Source organism: Ambystoma mexicanum, chromosome 9 (assembly GCF_040938575.1).
Source record: "Ambystoma mexicanum isolate Mex_15411 chromosome 9, UKY_AmexF1_1, whole genome shotgun sequence".
Lineage (NCBI taxonomy): Eukaryota > Metazoa > Chordata > Amphibia > Caudata > Ambystomatidae > Ambystoma > Ambystoma mexicanum.
In genome coordinates this window covers 780735759-780758219 of record NC_090931.1, presented here as the reverse complement: position 1 = coordinate 780758219, position 22461 = coordinate 780735759, and the positions used below count along the sequence as shown (strand labels likewise).

General features: G+C 42.5%; 1 protein-coding gene across 2 annotated transcripts in view; it reads left to right on the top strand.

Annotated features, from left to right (window-relative positions):
* Positions 1 to 22461, top strand: part of DNAH7 (dynein axonemal heavy chain 7) — a 1167586-nt gene that overhangs the window by 184167 nt on the left and 960958 nt on the right. For both annotated transcript variants that reach the window (XM_069615701.1, XM_069615700.1), the window contains 2 exons: positions 4481 to 4753; positions 12958 to 13085. In XM_069615701.1, the coding sequence (XP_069471802.1) occupies positions 4481 to 4753; positions 12958 to 13085 (401 nt within the window). The remainder of the gene's footprint in view (positions 1 to 4480; positions 4754 to 12957; positions 13086 to 22461) is intronic.

The window sequence follows — 22461 nt, the reverse complement described above, 5'->3', positions numbered from 1 at the left end:
TCAGTCTGACCATGAGCCAGAACCTCCCATCTGTAGTTGACCTTGTAGCCTGCTTTCTATACTGGAACATTCAAAGGAGTGCGAGCACATCACTATCTTCATCCAAAGCTCAATGAATAGCCCTTGCTTTTGATTTCTGAATCCCATGTGAAGAGACCACATATTTGTCCATTTCAACCTCTTATTTACTGCTCTTTAATTTAGTTATGCTAGGTGTCACTGCTCCTCTTGGCCTCTAGAGACTTGCTCACTTCACTTTGTATAGACTTTATACACTTTTATTTATCCAATACTACACTTTTGAGAATGTTTTCTTCTTCTTTAATCTAAAAGAAATATGTTTCATGTCCATGATTTATTCGTCTGCCACCCTTTGTGCTTTGCAGCTATTCCTTAAAAATAGCATCCTTGATCCCAGGCCAACGTGGACTCCCCTTTGTTTTGCACACAAAGCTGTTTTCCAACTTCTCCTGACTCTGCGCCACTGGTCTCTTTCTGAGTTAGCTGATTTGAATCTTACACGAGCCAACAGCCATTTTCCTATCGTGGCCGTCCTTGCCACGTTATATTTTCCTCTATAGCAAGCTTCTATGTGTCTTATCTTCCTTGCGTTGCTGCGTATTTACATTTATTGATCAGCCAGTTACTTTCCTTCTTTGTATATAACCACTTTATCATTTTGTACTTGTTTCTCTTGTTGCTTCAGTTACATTGTCACTCTTTAGTATTTTCATATTGTTTCAGTATGTCTTTGCACAGCTTCTTTATGACATCAGTCTGCCCTCGTGCTGACATTTTCCTGCTCCATATTCTTCCACCCTCTGTGTGAGGATACATTTGATATGTTTGTCTGAGTGCATACACTCGATGCAGTATAGGCGTAGTACATGGAGTCTCTTCTCCTGCTGTTCCAGTATGATGGCGGTGAGAGGGAAGGAGTTAGGGAAAGTGCATCCAACTGCTTCTCTACCGAGTAGTTGGGGAGGGTCTCCCAGACTTGAATTCCCTCCACTATACTTGGCAGAGATTGGATATTACTCCCTTCTACCTCATGCCCAAGTTAAACCTCTGGACCATGGCCAAACTAAGGTTTTGATGCCTTGGGGGTCAGGGTGAATTGGTAAAGGGAGCCTGCAGCACTCAACTAAGGTAGGATGCTCATCCCATGTGCATCTGTAGACAGCAATGCCATCAAGATATGCTATGTCAAAGTCATAAAAACCCTTGAAAACATGATTCACCAGCCCCTGAAAAGTATTGCACGTATTATTCACACCAAAAGGCATCACGCCGAACTGGTAGAGACCTTTTGGAATTGAGAAGGCTATCTTCTACTTGACATGGCCAGTTAAGGCAATTGGTCAATAACTAGAAGTAAGATCAACAGTGCTAAGGGACTTTGCAACACCTATCTTGACCACTAACTCATCAATTTGTGGAAGATGGTGAGCATCTAGCTTGGTGACAACATTTAGAGCACTATAGTAAAAAAGAATCTTAAGTCTTTAGATCCTGATTTTGGTACCAGTTCCACAGGATTGGAACAAGGGCTATTAGAGGGCTTTGTCACCCTGAGGTTCAACATCTTGTTCACTTCAGACATGGTGTGGTCCCTTACTTTGTCTGATAGCCTTGCTTTTAACCAGCTCACAATCTCCTGTATCAATATCTTGTTAACTCAGAGATGTCATTCCTGGGAGAGTGAGAACTGGGAGCAGAATTGTGTGAGCAAACATTTGCACTCCTTTGGTTTCTGTAGGGTCCATTGTGGTTAGATAATTACCCTTCCACTGGGCTCAGTGTGGCTACATGAAGGGCTATGTGTAGCTAATCCGGTATAGCTTCACTCTCCTCTTACTCTATGACGGAAACCAAGAGTAGAGCTCCCTTTTCAACTCTAGTGATGAAAGCCTTTAATCTGTTTATGCAGTATATCCTTAGATCTTCTCTGAAGTTCCCCATGCACATTAAATAGTTTACCTCGCCACATTTTGAAACCATCTTTTAAGGTCCTGTCCACCTGTCCTAATAAACTGTAGGCTTAATAGGCTCCATGACCATTACTCTTGACCAGAAGCAAAATCAATCTGAGTGTCCTTCTAGTCATACCAACATTCCAACAGAACTTAATCTGCTTTCAAATTCTAGATTGTCTCATACATCTTAAATGCCATCCTTTTCCTGCAGGCTCGTACATAATTCACTGCATCTGTGGTGGGTGTAAGGTGGGAGGATTCTTAATCTTCATTCACCAGAGAGCCAAGGGCCTCTGACAGGCTGGCCAAATCGAAGGTCAAAGGTGCTGTGCTGAAACCAACGCCCACGCAAGACACTTCTGTCAGGTTCTGGACGTATCCTGCAAAAGCTGCCGAACCCCTCTTGCCGTCACAAGCATCTCAAGTATAACCCCCAAATTTTAAGGCTGCGCTTTCTTCACCCTCATGAGAAAGAGAAATTGCACAAAACACAAAATCAGGCCCCCGCTTTCTCTCTCTCCCTCTCCCTCTCTCGCTCTCTCTCTGGCTCTCTCTCTTGCAACCTTCTTGGAGCCGAGATCTGAAAAGTGATATGGGAGACTTTAGTATTGCTTTCACTAAGCCCTGAAATCTTCTAAACATTCTGTGCTAATTCTACCTGTAAACCTTTTCCGCCTGCCCAGAGGTAAAGGAAATATTTTGTTGTCTTCCCTTCAGTATAGCTTATTACTTTTGTTTTCTAATTCTCTGCTGAGCGCACCAAATCCTTCCCAACTCTGATGCATGGCAAATAGCATGTAGAAGACAGAGCGGCCAATACATGGCCATTATTCATCATCTGCATGTGAAAAGAAACTGTAATCTTTATTTGTCACACAAGTTATGGATTAGCGCCATTCATAGCATTTTTCGGCCAACCTGAAAAAGGCAATCTGCTTTGGGTGGATTTATTAACCTGAAATGTAAGCACAATGATGGGGATGTCTTGGGGGGGAAATTCATATCTTGCATCTAGTTGTACATTGTGCTCACTAAATTGCCAGCTGTTTTCTGATATGATGTTTTTTTTTAAATTTTGAACAAGTTTCAACTCTTGCCTTCACAACAAAGGTGTCATGTCTGAACCTTTTGTTGAACAATGCTGGAACATGTTGTCACATGTTGAACTAGGTTAGGAATCTTTTATAGTTCGCCAAATCACCTCCCTGTTGGTTTCATAGTGCCAACACTTGACTGGAAGTTGGCTTGCTGTGGCTATCCCTACTGTAGTCTGCAGAGGAAAAGGAAAAGGGAATGGTGGAAAGAGTGGTGGAAGAGGGTAAAGGGGAAAGAAACAGGATTCAAACATGGGTGGGGAAAGTCAAAGAAATAATTATGGTGTTTGTGATACATTATGTACATATTCAGCCACCGTTTATCATAGATCAGGAGTGCAGAGATGAAGAGGGTAGAGAAACAAATATTCACACAAGGTCAGTTTCAGAGAGATAAATCAGTATTACTCAGAATGATGTGTTGCTCTCTGATGGACTCGAGCTGCAATGAAGCAAGCCCTTAAAATATGTCGGCTTTTATTACCCAGTGTGCATTTAATTTCACCCACCAGAAAACCTACAAACTTTGTTTCTGGGACTGCCAATAGTAGCCAAGCCAAGCATAAACTGTGTGAGAGGCAAATGTGGATAGAGACAAGCAGGGGTAGTAGAGACAGAAGGACCAGATAAAGTCTGCCACCTTTTGTGTGAAATGTTCTAGTGTTCTATGTCTGTGGAATCGGGAGTGGTCAGGCTTTGAGGCTTTCCGCAAAACCAGGGTGCTTTTGTTAACATAGGTGTGTTGAAAGATTGCACAAGGTAGCAGAGGAGTGAATGGCCGTAACAGCCATATTTTATAGACAAGAAGGTTCAGAGGAACTATGGACACTGTTAACTCAGGGTGGGGTTTGAAGTGTGGCTTTTCTGGGAGCAATATCCTGGACCGGAGTGCCTTTTTTCGTGGATGTTTATACTGGTGTGGGAGGTTGGTTTCTCTTAGGCTGAAGCTGTCTCTCGCTGCCCTTCTTGACGTGGGCAGCAGTTACCTTGTTCTGTTAAGATGGTAGCAGGTGGACCTTAGGGCGAGTAGTGTATAGTGTCTACTTTCCAACTTACATTTGTAGGTCTACTTTGAACATATGGGGCCATTTTCATAAACTGAGTGCCACTTATGTGTATTATGTATTTGTGTGTTTTGAGGAAGCAATGTATTTCCGTGTGTGTGTAATGACAATCTGGTAGCACAGGCTAGGGCCAGATACCTCTGATTTGCACACTCTTGTGGCATTTTCTGGGTATCTGTGATATGTTGAGTAGAATTTTTGAATGAACATTCTGCAATGGCATTATTTAATTGCGTATATTTTGAGGCTTGGTAATGCCTATTTCAACAATCACTTCACTTTAGAAAAATATTTGATGCCAAATAAAAGATAATGTTAATGCTATTCTTTTGTGCTTTTTGTACAGTCTGGGGGCATGAACAGCCCCAACTTGAAACCCATAATCTTGGACGAAATCCTGGAAGAACATCGTAGGAAAATCAAAGAGGAGGTTGCCAAGGAGAGTCAACTACCAAGAGAGCATGTAAATCTGTATGACAAGTACAATTTGTTGATAAGCAAGCAAGCAGATCTGGATGTAGAGCAATTCTTGTCAGAAGAACATACCTTTGAGGAGACAATGAGAGAAGTTATAAAGTATCAACAGCTCACTGATGAAATACAGTACACATCTCGCAAGGTAAAGCATAGTATCCGCTTTTCTTCATACTTGCATATAGTTTGAATGCAATTTGCTATGTGGAGAAGAAATGACAAAGGGCCATAATTCTTAAATATTTGCACTTGTCCAAATCAGCCTAGGCCATTGAGCACCTCAGATTTGCTCCTGCTCTCCTATACCTGATTCTTAAAGCGTAACGTTGGAGCAAATCTGGAGATGTCTGGAGCATCTTTGAGATGTCAGTATGCAAATTTGATTAACAAAGATTTTCTTAAAGGTATCACAGGGATGATCTAGGGTTCTCTAGATTTACAGCCTGGCATCTTCTAAATTGCTCTACTGAAATCTTTGCAAATCAGGTCCTTTGTTTCAAAGTGCTCAAGGCATGTCAAAAACTCTGCAGCGATTATATGGTGTGCTTTTATTACATAGACTTTATCATGTGTTAACTATCTCTCTCTTGACTCCTTTCCATTGAGTAAATATTTGTTGTAATATAGAGAAAAGTATATTTTTGGAGGAACTCCTGCTAATTAACCACATTTGTGTTTGGGTACATGACAAGAAGAACATAGAGTGGGCAATTTGCTGTTGTACCTTTACTTTTTCAATCACAAGCAAATGCACCCATCGCTCTGCTCTACTTAAAACCACAAAAATGTGTAAACCCACCAGTTTGTCTACTGTACTTCTATGCTTCAATAGAATCTCAATTATATGTGTATGTATGAAATATTATCTGCATACAGAAATGTAGATCAGAATTTGTACTTTATCCAGATGAAGGTATTTGTGGGCCAACATAGAACCTCTGCCACATTTCCCCAGGCCAGCCACAAGTCCATGCACTACATACACCAATTAAAATAAATAGGAGATTATGCAGGACAGTGTGCAGAAAAAGTCTTACCTCATGGCCAGGCTGCAGTGAAATTAGAAAGTAAAAGCTAAATTGCATGTCGAATGGTACAGATGTCTCCTGCCATGAGAGTGGGGGTGGGGGTGGAGACTATATAAGAGCAAAGGCCCCAGTCTCCTATTGCTAGAATGAGCATTAAGAGTATATGAATGCAGGCAGACACCATAAAAAGTGGTGGGAGAAAAAGGGCAAAATAGGGAAAGATGTTTTCTGTAGAAAAGCAGTCCGGTCCACATCGTGGGACAAAGGAAAGAGAAAATGTTAGGCCACGTGTTAAATTGAGCAGTAGAAAGGGATACAGTTGGAAGGTGCTTTTCGATGTAAGCATTGAAGAAATAATAAGGTGGATAATACATAAATGTTATACATGTGGCCTAGAGAGAGGGTGCAATGAAAACATGAGACAAAAATAAAGAAAGTAAGACATGGGAAAGAAATGTGGGTGGAAGAAGAAGTCTGGACAAAGGATGAACATTGTGGACTAGGTAACAGATTGGATGGAGCAATAAATAATGGAAAAAGGGCAAAAGGTGTGATCTAGGGAGCAAGCTATGTAAGTAGCTGGTGTTATGGTTGTGTAAAGATAGCAGAGGCTGGGATGATAGTTGTCTTATTCAATGAGATAGTTTAATGGTCTTTAGATGGATTGTCCGAGTTAAAATAAATGAGTGGTGCCATAGACCTTCTCAAGGTTCCACCAATATGCAACATCTGTGGGATATAGCTCTGCCATGAGCTTTTAGTAGTTTGGCAACACTATGTAAAAAGAGAGGCATAAAACCCCAATTTCATAGATGATCTATTACCAGACAGCTTGGCCATATTATTTTCTGTTTTGTTCTGTTAATGTTGTCATCCAATCCTCTCTCAAGCCTACACTTATTACCTTTTTATATCATTCACCTCATCATACTTTCTATGCGTTGTGATGATTCATGGGATCTTGTCACTTTTCTCCAGAGGGGAGCCCTTCCCTTTGAGGCTTGGGAGGTGAGCCAGCTACACAACATTCCCCCAAGGGATGGTGGTCAGCAGGACCTCACAAGTTGAGATTCCCCTCTTGGGGACAAGGACTCCAGTTCTATGAAGGCACTCCCTGCACCACTTATATATTCGTCAGACCATCACTACCTCAGAGGATGCCACCTGAACAGACCACAGTGTGGTATTGCGATACCACTTTCCAATATTTAAACACAACACAAATCCACTGAGAAAAAGAAGAAGAGTGGAGGAGTAATGCTGATTGCTCCTCTATGGCAAATAGAAAGTACTGTGAAGAGTAGGAACTATGGAGTAAGAAAGAATACTCCAGAGAAAGAGAAATACCACGTTCCTCTGCTGGGGAGGACCCAGCTAAGATGCATTGTTGTTGTGTTGTGTATAGCATTGCCAGGTGGCGGTGTGACCTCAAGGAGGTGGACTGCATGCTCCGACAATGATACCAAGACCATCCAGGAAGATACTCTGTGGAGACCGAAGCAGAGAAGGAAAGAAAGACACTGGAAGCGTTCCTCGGGACAGCAAAGTCCTGAACCCTCAGGAAGAACCGGTGAAGCAAACCCAACAAGCTAGAGGTAATGACAACATCAGGAGACCAGGGAGGGGGCCACAGGCAGACGCTAAACAGCACAGAGCATCACAAATACCAAAAGATTCATCCTACTCGTCCTAGTGCCTGTAACAATAGTGAAGAGTATAACAAATATGGTGAGAAACCTGAGGGTGTTCTCAATCCTATTCTACATGGATCTTCTGCGCAGGTGGCCAGGGAAAGGCAATCACTCTTGGTTCCTGACCCTGGGGGTGGACAAGCGAGGGAGGATTTCCTGGGTGGAGGGTTTCTGGGGACTGGGATACCCTTGGGAGAGACTTGGTATCCCCTTTTCCTACTAATGACCAACCCAACCCTTCCCCTGTCTTCATGGGGTATTATAAATCAACTCCCCTGACTTCCTCATACATAATTACAAACAGTACTGAGACGAGGAAGAGGCAACAGGGAGTAATGAAAACTAGTTGCTTTCACAACTCTGGTACTGGGACGAGGAAGAGACGTGCTGAGAGTAGTAGAGGTAGGCATGTCCCCCTTAACGATAGTCAGACAGGGCTAATTGTGTACTCACACCTGCAACCTGTTAAGGGGCTGCAGGTTTATAAAAAGTCCCACTATATGAGAGTGAGAGAGGAAGCAATGACAGAGCAGTGGCAGTGAAATTGCAGCAGCAGAGAGGCCAAGACAAACAGCTGGGAGCTTTCCATGTTGAGCACGCCTATGGTTCAGGAAAGAGCGGCCTGGGAGCTGGGGCTCTGTGGAAGCAGGGGAGCCATGTCGGAAGGCTGCCCCTTTTTCTTTTGCTTGAAGTGTTTGTTGTCTTGGGACCAGAAGCCGACCCAAGAGTGCCTGAGGAGCAGGAGTTGGATCCCTGAGCCAACAACCAGAATGCCGGGAGATCTGCGCTGCAGGAACTTGCATCGTAGCAACCAGTGAGTTTCTAAGCAAACAGAAACCCGGTATGCAAGTGTTTGATCTTCCGTGCAAGGTTATTTTGTATCAGAGTTGTCATGTGAATGGTGAGACACATTTTCGAAGGTCTCCGATCCAAATCCTTGCAAACCAGCAAACAATCATACTTGTTAATCTTTAAACAAGTAAGAATACTTTGTTACAGAGTGGTCGCGTGCAGATGAAAGCATGTTTTCGAATGTCTCTGAGTGCTTACCATATTTAAAGGCAAACTACAAAGGCATATTATATATATATTGCAAGGAAGTAAATTGAAAACAACAACAGAGTGATTTATATGAAAACCTTTAAACATTCTGAATACTGCACTTGGATAAGATTATTACTTATGAAGATTCTGAAGAAATAAAGCTTTAACATTTAAATAAATACAACGTATGCCAAGTCCAAAAGTGTATGAAACTTAAATTGTAAGCAACGTTCATATACATTGAATCTACAAATCAATTGAGTGTTAAATCAAAGAAACCAATGCATATTGAACTCTAGGGTGAATAGAACTTTAACAAAGCCAGCAAACCCAATGTGTATTGTAATCCAAAGTGAATGGAACTTTGGAGATTAACTTTAAAAGTGGATTAAAACGAACTACTACTTTCAACCAAGACATTTTGTTGTGCAAAGACTAGCCATTTGCAAAGGGTACAATTGTGGCGCAGAAAATTAAGAAAATTGGGAAACCTCATCATATCGCTACATCATTAAAAGTATATCTTGGGGAAGGGAACCCTGAGGTTTGAACTACTTATTGACTTGAGGACTGAGCCTCAGGATATTTTGTGTTTTTAACTGAACTGTGTTTTGGAACTTGGGGAAGGGAACCCTGAGTACTAAACTTAAATTACTTAGGAACTTAAGGCAATCCTGAAACCTTTGTTAGAACTGCTTTATGCTTGGTGAAGGGAGCTGAAAGAAGGCTGCGTGCTGGGCAAAGCTCCAAACTTTATGCTGAACACTATTCTGTTGGTTGCTGACATTCATACACGTTGTATAAGATTAGTTGTGAGGGCAAGTATAGGTTTTGGACACAGACAGATTCCTAAATTGAACTTGTGGACTTTGACTTTCCTTAGTGTTTGGTTTAGTAGGGAAATCCCACCATAGTATAGGGCAAGATGAGCCTTTTTCCAACCTGACATTTAAGTTAATAAAAGTGTTTACTTTGAACTTTGAATCTGTTGTTTGTGTCTTACTGCAAGATGCTCTTACAATACAGAGAGACTCATCATAATCTTTTCAGTAATGGTAAAATCAGCAAAGAGTATAACGAATACAGAGAGACTCATCATACTCGTCTCAGTAAGTGTGAAAACAGTGAAGAGTATAACACATACCAAGGGACTCCTCATACTCCAAGTAACTGTGAAAGCCACAGAAAATAAAACAAATCCCTCAGACTACTCCTACTCCTCCCAGTAAGTGCAAAAGCAGCAGAGTATATATTGAATCCATTACGTTTGTCCCCCTGATTTAAAAAGCAGTCAAACTAGGGAACAATGCCAAAAGATTGGTTATACTTGTCTCAGTGGTTGGGAAGACCAAGACAATAGCAAAGAGGAACAGAAGAACCTACATGGTGGTTCCCAAAAAAGGAAGTACTTACAAGACAACAAAGCGGTAAAAGAAACCAGGGACACTGCTCTCCGGAGCGGAGAGAGACTGTAAAACAGTGCAAGAGAGAGAGCGATTGATGATAAAGGTCAAGAGCCTCGAGTAGGGAAACAAGGAACTGTAACTAAGTCAAGACAGGGGATACCTGAGAGAAGGCGTAAGAGTCCCCTTGAGGAATTAAAGAAACTGATTAACTATGTTACAAGGAACTAACTCAAGATAGACTTTGTGCACACACATCATGCACAAAAAATAGATTGTATTGTGGCGTTAACACCCTCTCCAGCGGGCCGGATCGAGTGTTATCAGCCCAGGCCCTCTGCTCAGGCCAATAACTCTGGCCCTGGGATGATAACACCCGATCCGGCCTGCCAGAGAGGGTGTTAACGCCACAATACAATCTATTTTTTGTGCATGATGTTTGTTCTAGACAGACTTTCCTGATAAAAAGTATCCTTCGTGTACTGTATCAATAAACTACAAACAGTGGGCAAGACAGATGGGCATCTTGTTTGGCAGTTAGAATGCCCCCCCCCCCCTTTGCCAAAGCAGTAGTGGTATATTGGGAAGAATGGGAATCTGATTATATATCTCAATGTTGCTGTTTTGGTTCTTACTTGCTAGATTAATGATTTTGGAAAGGAAGTTTACACTGCTTTACTTTCCTGTTAAGGTACAACACTGCTTAAAAGGTGAGGTATTAAAGGTAGTAACTTGGCTGCAGGAACCATAGTCATGAGTAATTTTAAGGTTTTAAGTGCCTTTTGTGCCCCTGCAGTTACAATATCTAGAAGCTTGGAATCCTCAGTCCAAACGACCTCTTCCTCTCCTGCGGCAGCATTATAACCTTCAGTGTTTAGAGCCAGGTGTTCTTTCTAATTCCGTGTTGAAATAAGTGCAGATGAAGCCTCTAGTGCTCTGTGGAAATGGTCACTTCCAGGCCAAGCAATCATTCAGCACCAAGTCAAGGCACTTCTTCTATCTTGGAGTCAATTTGTTCGAAATCTATGTACCTGTGCTTATTATCAGCCTTCTTAATTCCCAGAGAAGCAGGGACTTGACCCTGAAGAACATTTTCTTTGGTAAAATGATTATACTATTCCATATCTCTTTAAGAGGTTGCTGACGGAGTATATATTTGGCTTATATCAGAGAGCTCTCAGCAAATAACAGAAACCTCAGTTGGAAACCCAGCAGTCAGACTTTGCTCATTGAAATTCTAAAAAAACCTCTTTGCTGCATTTGCCTTTCGAAATGTCACTACTAGAAATCTTCTAGAGCCTTCAGGGGGGCATATGTGAAATTTAGCACTTCCCATGCTTCATGTAAGTTTGTGCCCCAAACGTTTTTTTCTCCAAAAAGTTTCAAAATAAATATTTATTTTAAATAATAAACCGCAACCAAGACAGCTTGTGGGGTGAAAGTGCAAATCTGTGAACTGTCAATCTAACGTAACCATAGCACTATGCTTTGCAGAACACACAAAGGTTTTGCTGATGTATTTTCCCTGAAAATGTTTAATTTCATGCGAGCATGGTTCTTTAGAAACGAGTTTAAATTAGTTAAGTAGTCTGTAACTTTTTCCTACCTAACATACATTTGGAGATATATTATTTCCGGAAAGGGTAGCTCAGGGGCAACACTCTAGTCTTGTAAACAAGACTACACTGAGCAGCACCGGTTGGGACCCGGTACTGCGCTTAGAGGCTGGAGTGCGCCATGAGTGTAAAATAAGCCGATTTAATTATTTTTAAAGTAATTTAATTTGCAAATATGTATTATTTTCACTGGAGAACTAAACATTAGCAACTATTTTTTAACATTTGTAAAAACATATATAATATTTTCATACATTAAATTAACATGCAGTTTAAAATACTTTAAAAATGTTTTACTAGCAACTCCCAACGTTTTTCAAGGTATAAGTCATTGCATCTTAAAAAGAAAGTCAGTATTTTTTGATAAATACATTTCACCAATCGAGAAGGGAAGCAGAAACCTCTAGAAGAGGATGTAGTTGGAGGGGAAAAGCAGGGGAGTGTGGAGGAGCTTGGCATTGTAAAATATAGAAAGGAAGGAAGGAGGATGAGAAAGAGATGCAATCATACAATCATAAGGCAGTGATAAGGAGGTGTCAGATAAACTGAGGAAACCCCCCAGTTTCTGTTTTGCCCATGTCTTGGTGTGTTCTCTGTACCAGATTCTGACTGGCAGGAAAGGTCAGAGCTAATCCAAAGAGAAAATATGAGTGTGCCTGGTGGCAGGCTGGCACCCGGAACCAGGGTAACGCTGATTACTCTAAATGAAAAGGAAGGATATACGAAAGAGAAAATAAACCTATCTCTGGTACGCTCTATCTACAGAGACGGAAACCAGCCACTGCTTATTGTTAGGTTTAGCCTGAGTTCAAGCCTAAGGAAACTGGGAGATTAAAGCTTGCGGTGGGGGGAGGGGGCTCCATTGACAAGAGCCTGCCGAGGCTTTGAGACCTGCACACTACCTTTGGCTGGGGAGGCGTGACAATGACTGCAGCCTAAAAATCCACAGCGCAGACAGACAAAAAGACATCTGTCCTTTGGGCATGAAGCTACATAGCCCAGCAGGGTTCGTGATTAGCCACCGACCACAACAGAAGGGGTCGGCACCCAGAAGCTTCAGGAAGTGTGAGTAACCTTATTTAAAATATTCAGGGCTGTACAACCGTGATGACACATTCCTATAGAATAAGGGTTCTGCGAATAAGATAGTCCTTGTTTAGATTAGGTTTTTGAAAGTACATCCCTGCTGCCTTGTGTTTTCCTAGAACCTTTTTGCCGTTTTATGGAGATGTATATTGTAACCACTCCCAATTAGACCTATAGCCTTACTCCAACCCCTGTCTTCCTTTTGACCTAAAAAAATCTCTGCATTTTGGAACCTTTTTTTATCTCAAGTAATCTGTCGATTAATTTGTCTGTGACACCTTTGCGCTTCCCACTTGCATTTAATTCCCTGTTTGCACCACCTTTTTAAAATGTACACTGATGGATGGTGCACATTTAACTCAGGTGGAAAGCTCATTCAGGGCATATTCTGCTTGTATTTAAGAAAGTCCTAATTCACGTATTGATGTGTTTGTGTAGAGTTTGCAATACAGTTATTTACATTATTTTATTTGCTTTTTAGTTCATCCGCTTAGGAATGTTCGAACTACACTGTGATGAATTGATCAGGGCCCTTGCAAAGCGTTCAGAAGGGCTGTGTGGAAGACTGATAGACAAAATGTTTCAAGACCATCAAGAAAACAATCGGAGGTAAAGATATCATGAACGTTGCATAAACAGCTTATCGTGAATGGAAAAATTATTTTTTGTGGCACTGAAACCATGACAGACTTGCATTTCACTTATTTTATCATCCGCGTTGCAATATTGCAACGAACACACTGTACCAGTATCAGTGATGTAGTAGCAGGGGTATAAAGTAGGACCTTTTAGGACAACACCCAACATTTGCTAGTAATTGGTGCTGGTGTTGCGCTTAGATATCCTAACTACCTCTTTGGTGAAGTCTAATAAAAAAACATCTTATTGTAAAAAAACAAATATTTATTTAACACATTCTCCATCCTGTTAATGCTCTAAATGTCTATGCTCGCACACATATCAATGCCTGTGAAGTCTAGAGCAAAATGAAAACGTAAAGGGGGGATAGGTATACGATCTGCATATAAATATCATCTATCCTATATATCAACTAACTCTGAAATTAATCCATTGGTGTACGCACAGTCCTTTCTCTTGAGGAACACAAACAGGTAGTCCCACTGCATGAAGAAATGTGTCAAAAACCTCCCTTAAATGTCTCTTCTTACCATTTTGAAACATATGTATTCAGCACTAGACCAGAAGAACACAAACCATGGATCCCTCAACAGAGGCTTTTTAAACTTAAGGGAGCATCAGTCTTATTAGAGTTAATCATTCAAGAGGAATATTGGTCAATGATAAGCAGCGGATACTGTCTGTGGGGTTTTACCTTGATTCAATGAGAGATCCAAAGACAATAAGTTCTCTAGCGTGGAAGGTCGCGCATACTCGTCTTCCCAGGTAACTCATTTTGGGTTATTCCATTTAGTAGGCCAGATCCAGTGCCTAAAAGCCTGCATCAGAAATGCTGGGTGATAGTTTTTCATCACAGGCGGGCCCAAACCTCCCGTCCTTATCCCCATCTGCAGAACCAGCCGACCAAAGTTCTCTCTTTTCCCCACGCCCCACGAAAAGGCCCCCATGACTTTGTGTGGATCAGTTTCAAATCTCTCTTTTTCAAAGAGAGTGCCAAGACATTGAACAGGTAATACATTTTAGGAATAATTATCATTTTGAGCACTCCAGCCTTACCACACAATGTCAGGTTTAGGTGGGACAATATTCTAATGCCTTTTCTCACTCCTTGCAGTGTTCTATAGAATTTCACCAGAGCATTAATCTACAAAGGTCCTTTAATATCAAAACATCCAAACTACCTCAGAACAGGTCCAGCTGCTTCCTTGAATGTGCCCTCTGAAGCATGGCAAATAGCATAATTTGCTATTTCCCCAATTGACCTGGTGGTCTGCTAGTCTTGTAAAGGTTGATAGCTGCTTGAGAGCATTGCTAGACTTGCTATCAAGTTCCTCCATCAGAATTGCCACAACATCGGCATAAGCCAGGGTTTTAAGTTCAGACACTCCTTTGGACACCTACTTCATCCACCATCCCTGGAGGACATAAAGGGCTCAAGAGCCAGATTGAACAGGATAGCGAACAGAGGACAACCTTGTCGCATCCATCTCCCTAGCTGAAAACTATCATATTGCATTCCATTGATGGATACATGTGCTCCCGATCCTGAACACCAGAGCCCTAGACAGTGAAATGAAAGCATTACTAAACCAAACCTATGTAATGGATAGTCCGCAAAAATTAATATTTTTGCGATCATATGCCTTCTCAGCATTGATGAATAGGGCAGCTGCAACATTGTTTTTTTATTCTTGCATCTTCACATAACATCCAATTCTGTCCTTGTCGCATACCTGCCATATCTACACCTAATAACGCTACTCATGCTCGGATGAATGAGACTTAAATGTACTGGATCCATGCTCAAGGTAGATGTCTTTGCTAGAGACTTTGACTGACTTTAATAAGGATATTGGCCAATAACTATCTCACTCAGCCTGGTCTTTACACGGTTTTATTATCAAACTGTTTGGAGCAGCTTTCCATATAGGGAGCTTCATTTAATAGATCACACAGTAAGGGAGCTGGTTTAAAAACAAAACACTTACAAAATGAGTCTAGAAAGCTGCCGTACCCTGTCACACTACATTCTTTCATTTTATTAGTTGCCTCCTCTACTTGGCATCATGGAACATGCCGAGCCTCAGTAGCTATCAGAAGGAAGAAGGTTCTGACACATGTGGCAAGGAGCAAGGCCAAGGTAATCATGTCACAAGAAAACCATCTGTTGGTGCAATGTACGGATTACATGCTGTATTCCAAATTTAGGTTTTCACTATCAAGCTGTAATGTTTCTAATACTAGAGGGGCAAATACTATGTTTCATAAAAACCTGAGGCATTCAGTCGGGGAGATGGCTTGATATTGATATTTTATTTCTATCGCCCTCATACACAAGTGTTTCAGAGCGCGACAAGGCAAGGGAAGGGGAACAGAGGAGAAACAAAAACAACGATCTTACTAGGCCCAGTGACATTGAGAACGCGCAAGTGCATGGCAGAGGGGGAGAGGGAGAAATGCATGGAAGGGGGAACAAAAGGAGAGTGCGGAGCAAGGAGGAAAAAAACATAAATAATAATAAATTAATTAATAAATAAAAAGTCAACGGAGAGAGTGCAGCCAGCAAGTGGCAGTGCTGGGTTTAAGACGGCAGGCTGGGTAGGTCTGATAAGTGCAGGAAGAACAAAACAAAGGGGTGGGGGCTGTATGTGTACAGATACAGACCCCAGTGCAAGGGGTGGCCCGGAGGCAGTGCGTGCGGGTGGCAAGAGGATCAGGTACCTGGGCCCGGAGAAAAGAGGGATTTGCATGACTAGGGATGCTTTGTGCTGGCAGAGGCGACAGTTGATAATACAGTTTACATACTGCAAACTCCTAGTCCCACAAGGGCGTGTCACACTCAACTAAGTCTGCATACAGTTGATTGTGCCCTATGCCCAGGGGAAAGGGGAAGTGGAGAAAATGAAAAATCAGACTCCTGACTTCAAATGATAGGGGAATCTGCAGGGGTGAGAAAGAAAACTAACATTCAGAATTAGAACAAACTAACTCTCAAACCTTCCCTTCTTCCCAATCTCACAACAAACATAGAGCACTAAGTACCTAAAGTTTCCTCTGCTAGCGATCAGATGAAACTACAAAAACTCTGTGTGATTCCAAAACCTTAAACGGGAATTTACAAGTTGAACTTTAAACCTTGCCATTGCTTAGCAGATCGGTTTCCTGAAGGGATTCTTGCTAATCCCCAAATAGTTTCATTTACCTTTTTCTGTGATCTTCAACTCACAACTGGTTCTTACAGTACTATTGGCTTTGCCAGTTTTTGTGCTGAAGAACCTGTTGTAAAGATGTTAGAAAGTTGTTATGCTGTATTCTTTTCCTGTCACTGCACTATGGGTCCATGTCAAAATGTCTCCGGAGTACTAAGAACAGTCACTGCGCTGCTCAATCGAGCTGGATCTTCTGCTGTTATCCCCGCGTTGCCCACGCTAGATCATCCCCATAATTCTTCCTCTCAAACTCTTGGGAATAGAAGACTGCTTGCATGTGCTACGTTGCCTGAAATAAACACATGCTTGAGGGAAACCCTGACGCCACCTGGTTACAGGGGTAACCTAACTACAATGACGCCCTCCCTAGGTCCCTTCCTCTAAAAAGCTTGCATTGACAAAATGAAATGAAAACACACTGACACTCAAAACCACAAAGCATTTTCTGTCTCTCAAAAGTTGAAAACAAAACTTCAAAAGGTTTCTCAACAAACAACTTCCAAAGGCCTGAACTCAACCTTACTGTAAGAAAAACAATTTTACTAAGTTTTCAAAATAATGGCTGAACCAATTAACTTCTCCTGATGCCCTTGCAACCAAACCTTGTCAAATAACCAGAGTTAAGGCCCAACCAACAACACTCACAGAAATTAAATAAACGAGTACAACATTTCCGGAACACATAACTAAACCCTCACAGCCCGTTCACACAATACATGAGGACCTGACAATGTATGCCCCTATTTCCAAGTGCAAACTCCTTTTATGTGTTTAAGAAAGGTCCTGGGAAACTTGCTGTTGTCATGAAAAGGAAGGGTAGGATTTTAACAAAGTGTGGTATGGCAATGCTGACAGGCCGGTCAATCCTGGCGATAGTGGGCAGACTACTGGTATTGTTTGTTTTGCAGGCGCTGCTTGAGGATTTGAGTCTGGTAGATGCATACAGGGAATGTTATTCCACATTAAGGGATACCACTTTCTATTCTTCGGTCAACTGCACACCAACTCGAAGACTGATTTCTCGCTGCTTTCGAGCAGGGCCTTAGGTACATTGCTTGGTGCAGTTATAGGTTAGACCTTAATTTCTGTTCATAGTGAGATTATGTTGAGGCTTAATCGTGGAGATCAGGAAGGGAGAAAGGGGAACTGGAAACTAAATGTATTTCAGTTCAAAGATGATATTTTGTAACATGGCTTGGGGAAATGAGAGGTCAGTTTTCAGCTGAACAGAAGGGCACGCCTTTTGGCGTCTGAGATGTGATAACCACCTTAAGGTGAAACATTCTTGGCTATGCCACATGTAAGAGGTGGGCACAGAAGGGTAAGCTAACAAAATTGGAGTGGAAGCTAAAACATGTGGAAAACCTATTTGCAAGTTCTCAACTGGCCTACGACTAATGCACTTCGGAAGCGCCAAGATCTGAGCTGGTGGAGAAACTTGATGGGCAGGGGGCCAAAGAGGTTGACAGTACTAGGCACATTTCTTTAGAACAAGGTGAGAAATTGGGCTGATTGTTGCCCAATAAGGTGAAGAAGCTGGAGTAAACCAGGACAATTATATGAAAAAAGATCCAGCCCACAAAAGTCCTTGTTGCTAACAGCAACATTACTGGGACTAAAAGTATTATGGAGGGTCTTTAAACCTCTGGTCTAGATCAGTCCTTGGCAGATCTTGAGTATTACCAAATCCAAGCAAACCCTGTCCTCATCACTCAGATGCTGCAAGGCAACAGAGGTAAAAAAGGAGTCAATTCTACTCCTTTATTATAGGTATTATCCCAAATCAAGAATGCACAGTACTCAACTTATTTTACAGGCATCTATATGCAGGGTGATGAACATTATAGGGGGCAGGAATGAAGCGTGTTGTAACCCCAGCCTCTCTAGGACAGCACACAACCACATCCTGACAGGGCCTAGTGCCCAACAGCAATTCCCTGTCAACAACCAACGAGAGGGTTTTAATCTCATGAAAGTATTACTGGTGAGCACAACATCATTGCATGTTCACGGCTGAAGCCATCATACATGTGCACACCCTAAGCTGGCACTTTTCTCCATTCCAATGGGACCATCAAGCATTAGATTTAGCCTTGAAATAAACGTTTTGGCTGTGGGGTCGAGGCAACCTCTGCCATAGGCATGCACCTGCCACCCTCAGAAGGAGACAGCCAAGGGGTGGTCTCACATTGATTACATTTGCTGTGATAGCAGGGTCCAGGTCCCAGCCTCTGGGAGCGCACAATCCCCTGCTGAGCCACTTCTGGGTGTAATCAGCAGTTTTAAAAACCTTGCAGCGACAGCAGGGTTCATGCCATTAGTAGCGGCTCATCCATAATGGGTGTTGGTGCACCAAATCACCACTCGTTATGGAAAGGCCAAGCCAACTGAGAGAAAACACTGAGTGCTCCCTTGTTATTGAAACCTAGCTTTCCTTGGCTTGCCTCAGCTGCACATGCCCAATGGGCCATGCAAGGCAGGTGGAATTTTGTATTCCCAAGCCTTGCTTGGCCGATTGGGAATGCAAGCTGAAGCACTGCAAGCCCAAAAGTGTGTAGTGGGCATCCCTGCACTTTGTTGTGCATGAGGGGGGCCTGAGGTGGTAAATTGGTGGTACTACAGCTCTGCTGTGTATTTCAGGAAACAGGAAGAGAGGTGTTTGACACCCACATTTTTCTTGATACTTGTGTGCGAGGTGTGTGGGAAATTAAGGGCCTTCTGCAGCAGCATATCAACGTTGGTGGCATTTCCTAGCTGGAGCAGGAAAGAACATACAATCTTTGTGTATGTTGACGAGATCCCCTGTTTGTTGCTTGGAATAGATCGTATGGTGTTATGGGACGTTGGTGCCACAGGGGACCCCCAGGCTATACTTGTTGCATTTACAGGGTGAGAAAACAGCTCCTTGCCTATATTTTCCTATGAACCAGATTGATATCTATGGGAAGGGACTTCCCACTAAGGACATGGCAGGTGGCTTTATCCAGACTTCCTTAATTCTGTAGCAAGCCGTTGTCCTTTGCAGACACCCTAAGTCTGTCACCCGGATTGTAATGTAGGCCTGCCCCTATAAGGGATCCAAGCCGCATGGCTCAGAACTGAAGAGCCATTGTAAAGATTCAAGATTACCCCAGGATTTGTGACAATTCAAAGTAGGATTCTGATGGTAGTTCTGATATATTGTTTTTTCTGGCTGCGCTCCCTGAGAAATCTGAAGTCATGAACAGTGTTTTCGTTTCTTCAGGAGTGGCATCAGAGAGAACAAGCATACATCGCATTCATACTAGCACTGTCTGCAAGGCCAATGCTAATACCATTACAATACTAACAAAGAAGTAAGAAATGTCCTGTATGGTCTGCAGGATTTGCCCAGATCCATTCTATCCTATCTATTTTCTGACTGTACCAATGAATGCCACGGGAGACACAAAGTGTAATTTCTCTTGCAACTAAAGCTTACCAGAGAAGAAAAGCTTTACTGGCAAGTTACTGTCTCATTTTCTACATGCCGACAAACCAGAGGCTAGTGAAATGAAAATGGACAAACTCACCACAGCTTTCAGAGGGAGAGACATGCATCTCCAACATAGACAGCCACAGCTTTAAATCCAAAATGGTGGCTGGACGTAAAATTACCTTAGGCTCTGACCCGCACAGACCACCTGACCCTTAGCACATGATTCAATCCAAAACCAAGCAAGTCCAGCCCACCCAGGTGCCACAAGCTTCCCCTAGATTCCATCATAGGTAATGGAGAATCAAAGTATAAAAGCAGGATTGGATAACATTCAACTGTGGAGTGTTCGGGTTGGAACTGGAGATGAGTGTTTACAAGAGAGTGGCATGCTTGACACACGTTGATGTGACAGGTGGTTGATGGTGAAAGGTGGGGAATGGGAGGAGGTTATGCTGAAGGAGGAGTAACATCTAAGAGGAAGTTGTTCGTTAGAAGATGATTACCATCTGTAAATAGAGCTGCCAGAGAGAAGGTAGGCAGTGCTGACCAAAGTCCATCCCAAAGAGGGATCTGGAGAAACAAAGTATCAACTAGAGGGGGAGACACATCAAACCTGAAGAGGAGATTTTTCTCAGGATCTCCCCTAACTCTGGCCGCAGCTGCCTTTTACATATGGCACAAATTTGAAATTCTAGTTGATCAAATATGTGTTTTTAATTTCTTTTTGGATAAACAAAATTGATTAAATATTTTATTGAATTGTAGGTATTGTATTGTGCTGATAGATTATTTTAGATTTGTGTATGTATATATATGACAATGCATTACTTACCGTAAAAGCATTTCTGATGGTTGTATCTGCTTAGATTCACATGCTGTGCATAGTTCCGACATCCAGTGGTCACTGCGGAGTATTGCATTTTGTTTTTCGTAGTCGAAAAGGGGACGTCGACAAGGCGTGTCTAACACTATCCCTATAGTGACGTGCGTTGTACCCATAATCCCTCACGCGTCGAGGTCCCTCTGTTTGTATTTTTCTGCCCTGAGGGAGCCTTCTAGACGTGAGTGAGTACAGAAAAGAGAGAGATATAGAAAAGGATGTCTATGTTCCTTCCATCCGAGCGGGGAGGAAGGGTGGGCGCATGTGAATCTAAGCAGATACAACCATCAGAAATGCTTTTACGGTAAGTAATGCATTGTCTTCTGATGTTTGTTAATCTGCTTAGAATCACATGCTGTGCATAGACTAGCGAGCAGTACCCGGAGTTGGAGGTGGGTTGTGAGAAGGAACAGTAGAGAAAAGATGTCTTAATACTGCTTGTCCCACCTGGGAATCAGATCTAGAGTGGGCATCTAGACAGTAGTGTTTTGTAAAGGTGTGTACAGAACTCCAGGTTGCCGCTTTGCAGATGGACTCAAGGGGAACATTTGCAATGAATGCTATGGATGCCCCAGTGCCTCGAGTAGAGTGTGCTTTTGGCTTGAAGGGTAGTTCTCTCTTAGCAAGAGTGTAACAGAGAGTGATGCATTGTACAATCCATCTAGATATAGTGGATTTTGAAACTGCATCTCCTTCTCTTCCTGCTGCCACCGAGACAAAGAACTGATTAGTCTTTCTCAGTGGACTAGTTCTTTCCATGTAAAACATGACAGCTCTGCGCACATCAAGTGTATGCAGGCTTTTTTCTCCTAGATTTGAAGGATTTTGAAAGAACGTTGGTAGTTCTATAGACTGGTTGACATGGAATTTGGAGATGAATTTCAGTGCGAACCTTGGGTGTGTGCGTAGAACCACTTTATCCTTGTGAACTGTTACAAAGGCGTCTAAAACCGAAAGGGCCTGTAGTTCACTTACTCTCCTAATGGAGGTAATAGCGATTAGGAAAGCAGTCTTAAGAGTGAGATCTTTAAGAGTTGCCTTGTGCATGGGTTCAAAGGGTGACCCCATGAGCCTGGTGAGTACCACATTTAGATCCCAGCCAGGAGCTGGGTTTGCTATTGGAGGGTGTATTCTCTTTACCCCTTCCATGAAGGCTTTGATTACTGGGATCTTCCACCACGATACTTTGAGTTGTGAAGTGGTGTAAGCCGAAAGCGCTGCCAGGTGTACTTTAATAGAATTGAATACTAGACCCGAGTTCAGTAAATGGGCCAGGTACAGAATAATTTGTGTGGGAGAGCAGTCAACGGGGTTGATACTCTTCCCTCTACACCAGATGACAAATCTTTTCCATTTGCTAGAATAGCAGTGACGAGTGTTAGGCTTTCTGGCCCCTCTGAGGATGTCCATGCACCTCTGTGGAAGTTGTAAATGTCCAAATTCTATGACCTCAGGAGCCAGGCTGCTAAGTTCATGGTCTGAGGGCATGGGTGCAGTGTCCTGCCCCTGTCTTGTGACAGCATGTTGTACAGGCAGGGCAGTTTCACTGGAGGAGATAGAGACATCTTCAACAAGTGAGCGAACCATGGCTGTCGGGCCCACATAGGGGCCACCAGTATCATGGTAACTTATTCCTGGTGCATCTTGTGCACTATCTTGTTGAGAAGGGGAGTCGGGGGAAAAGCGTAAACAAATTTCCCTGACCATGGAATCGATAGGCCGTTCCCCTTGGACTGGTTCTGGGGGTACCTGGAGGCGTAATCTTGGCATTGAGAGTTTTCCAGAGTTGCGAACAGGTCT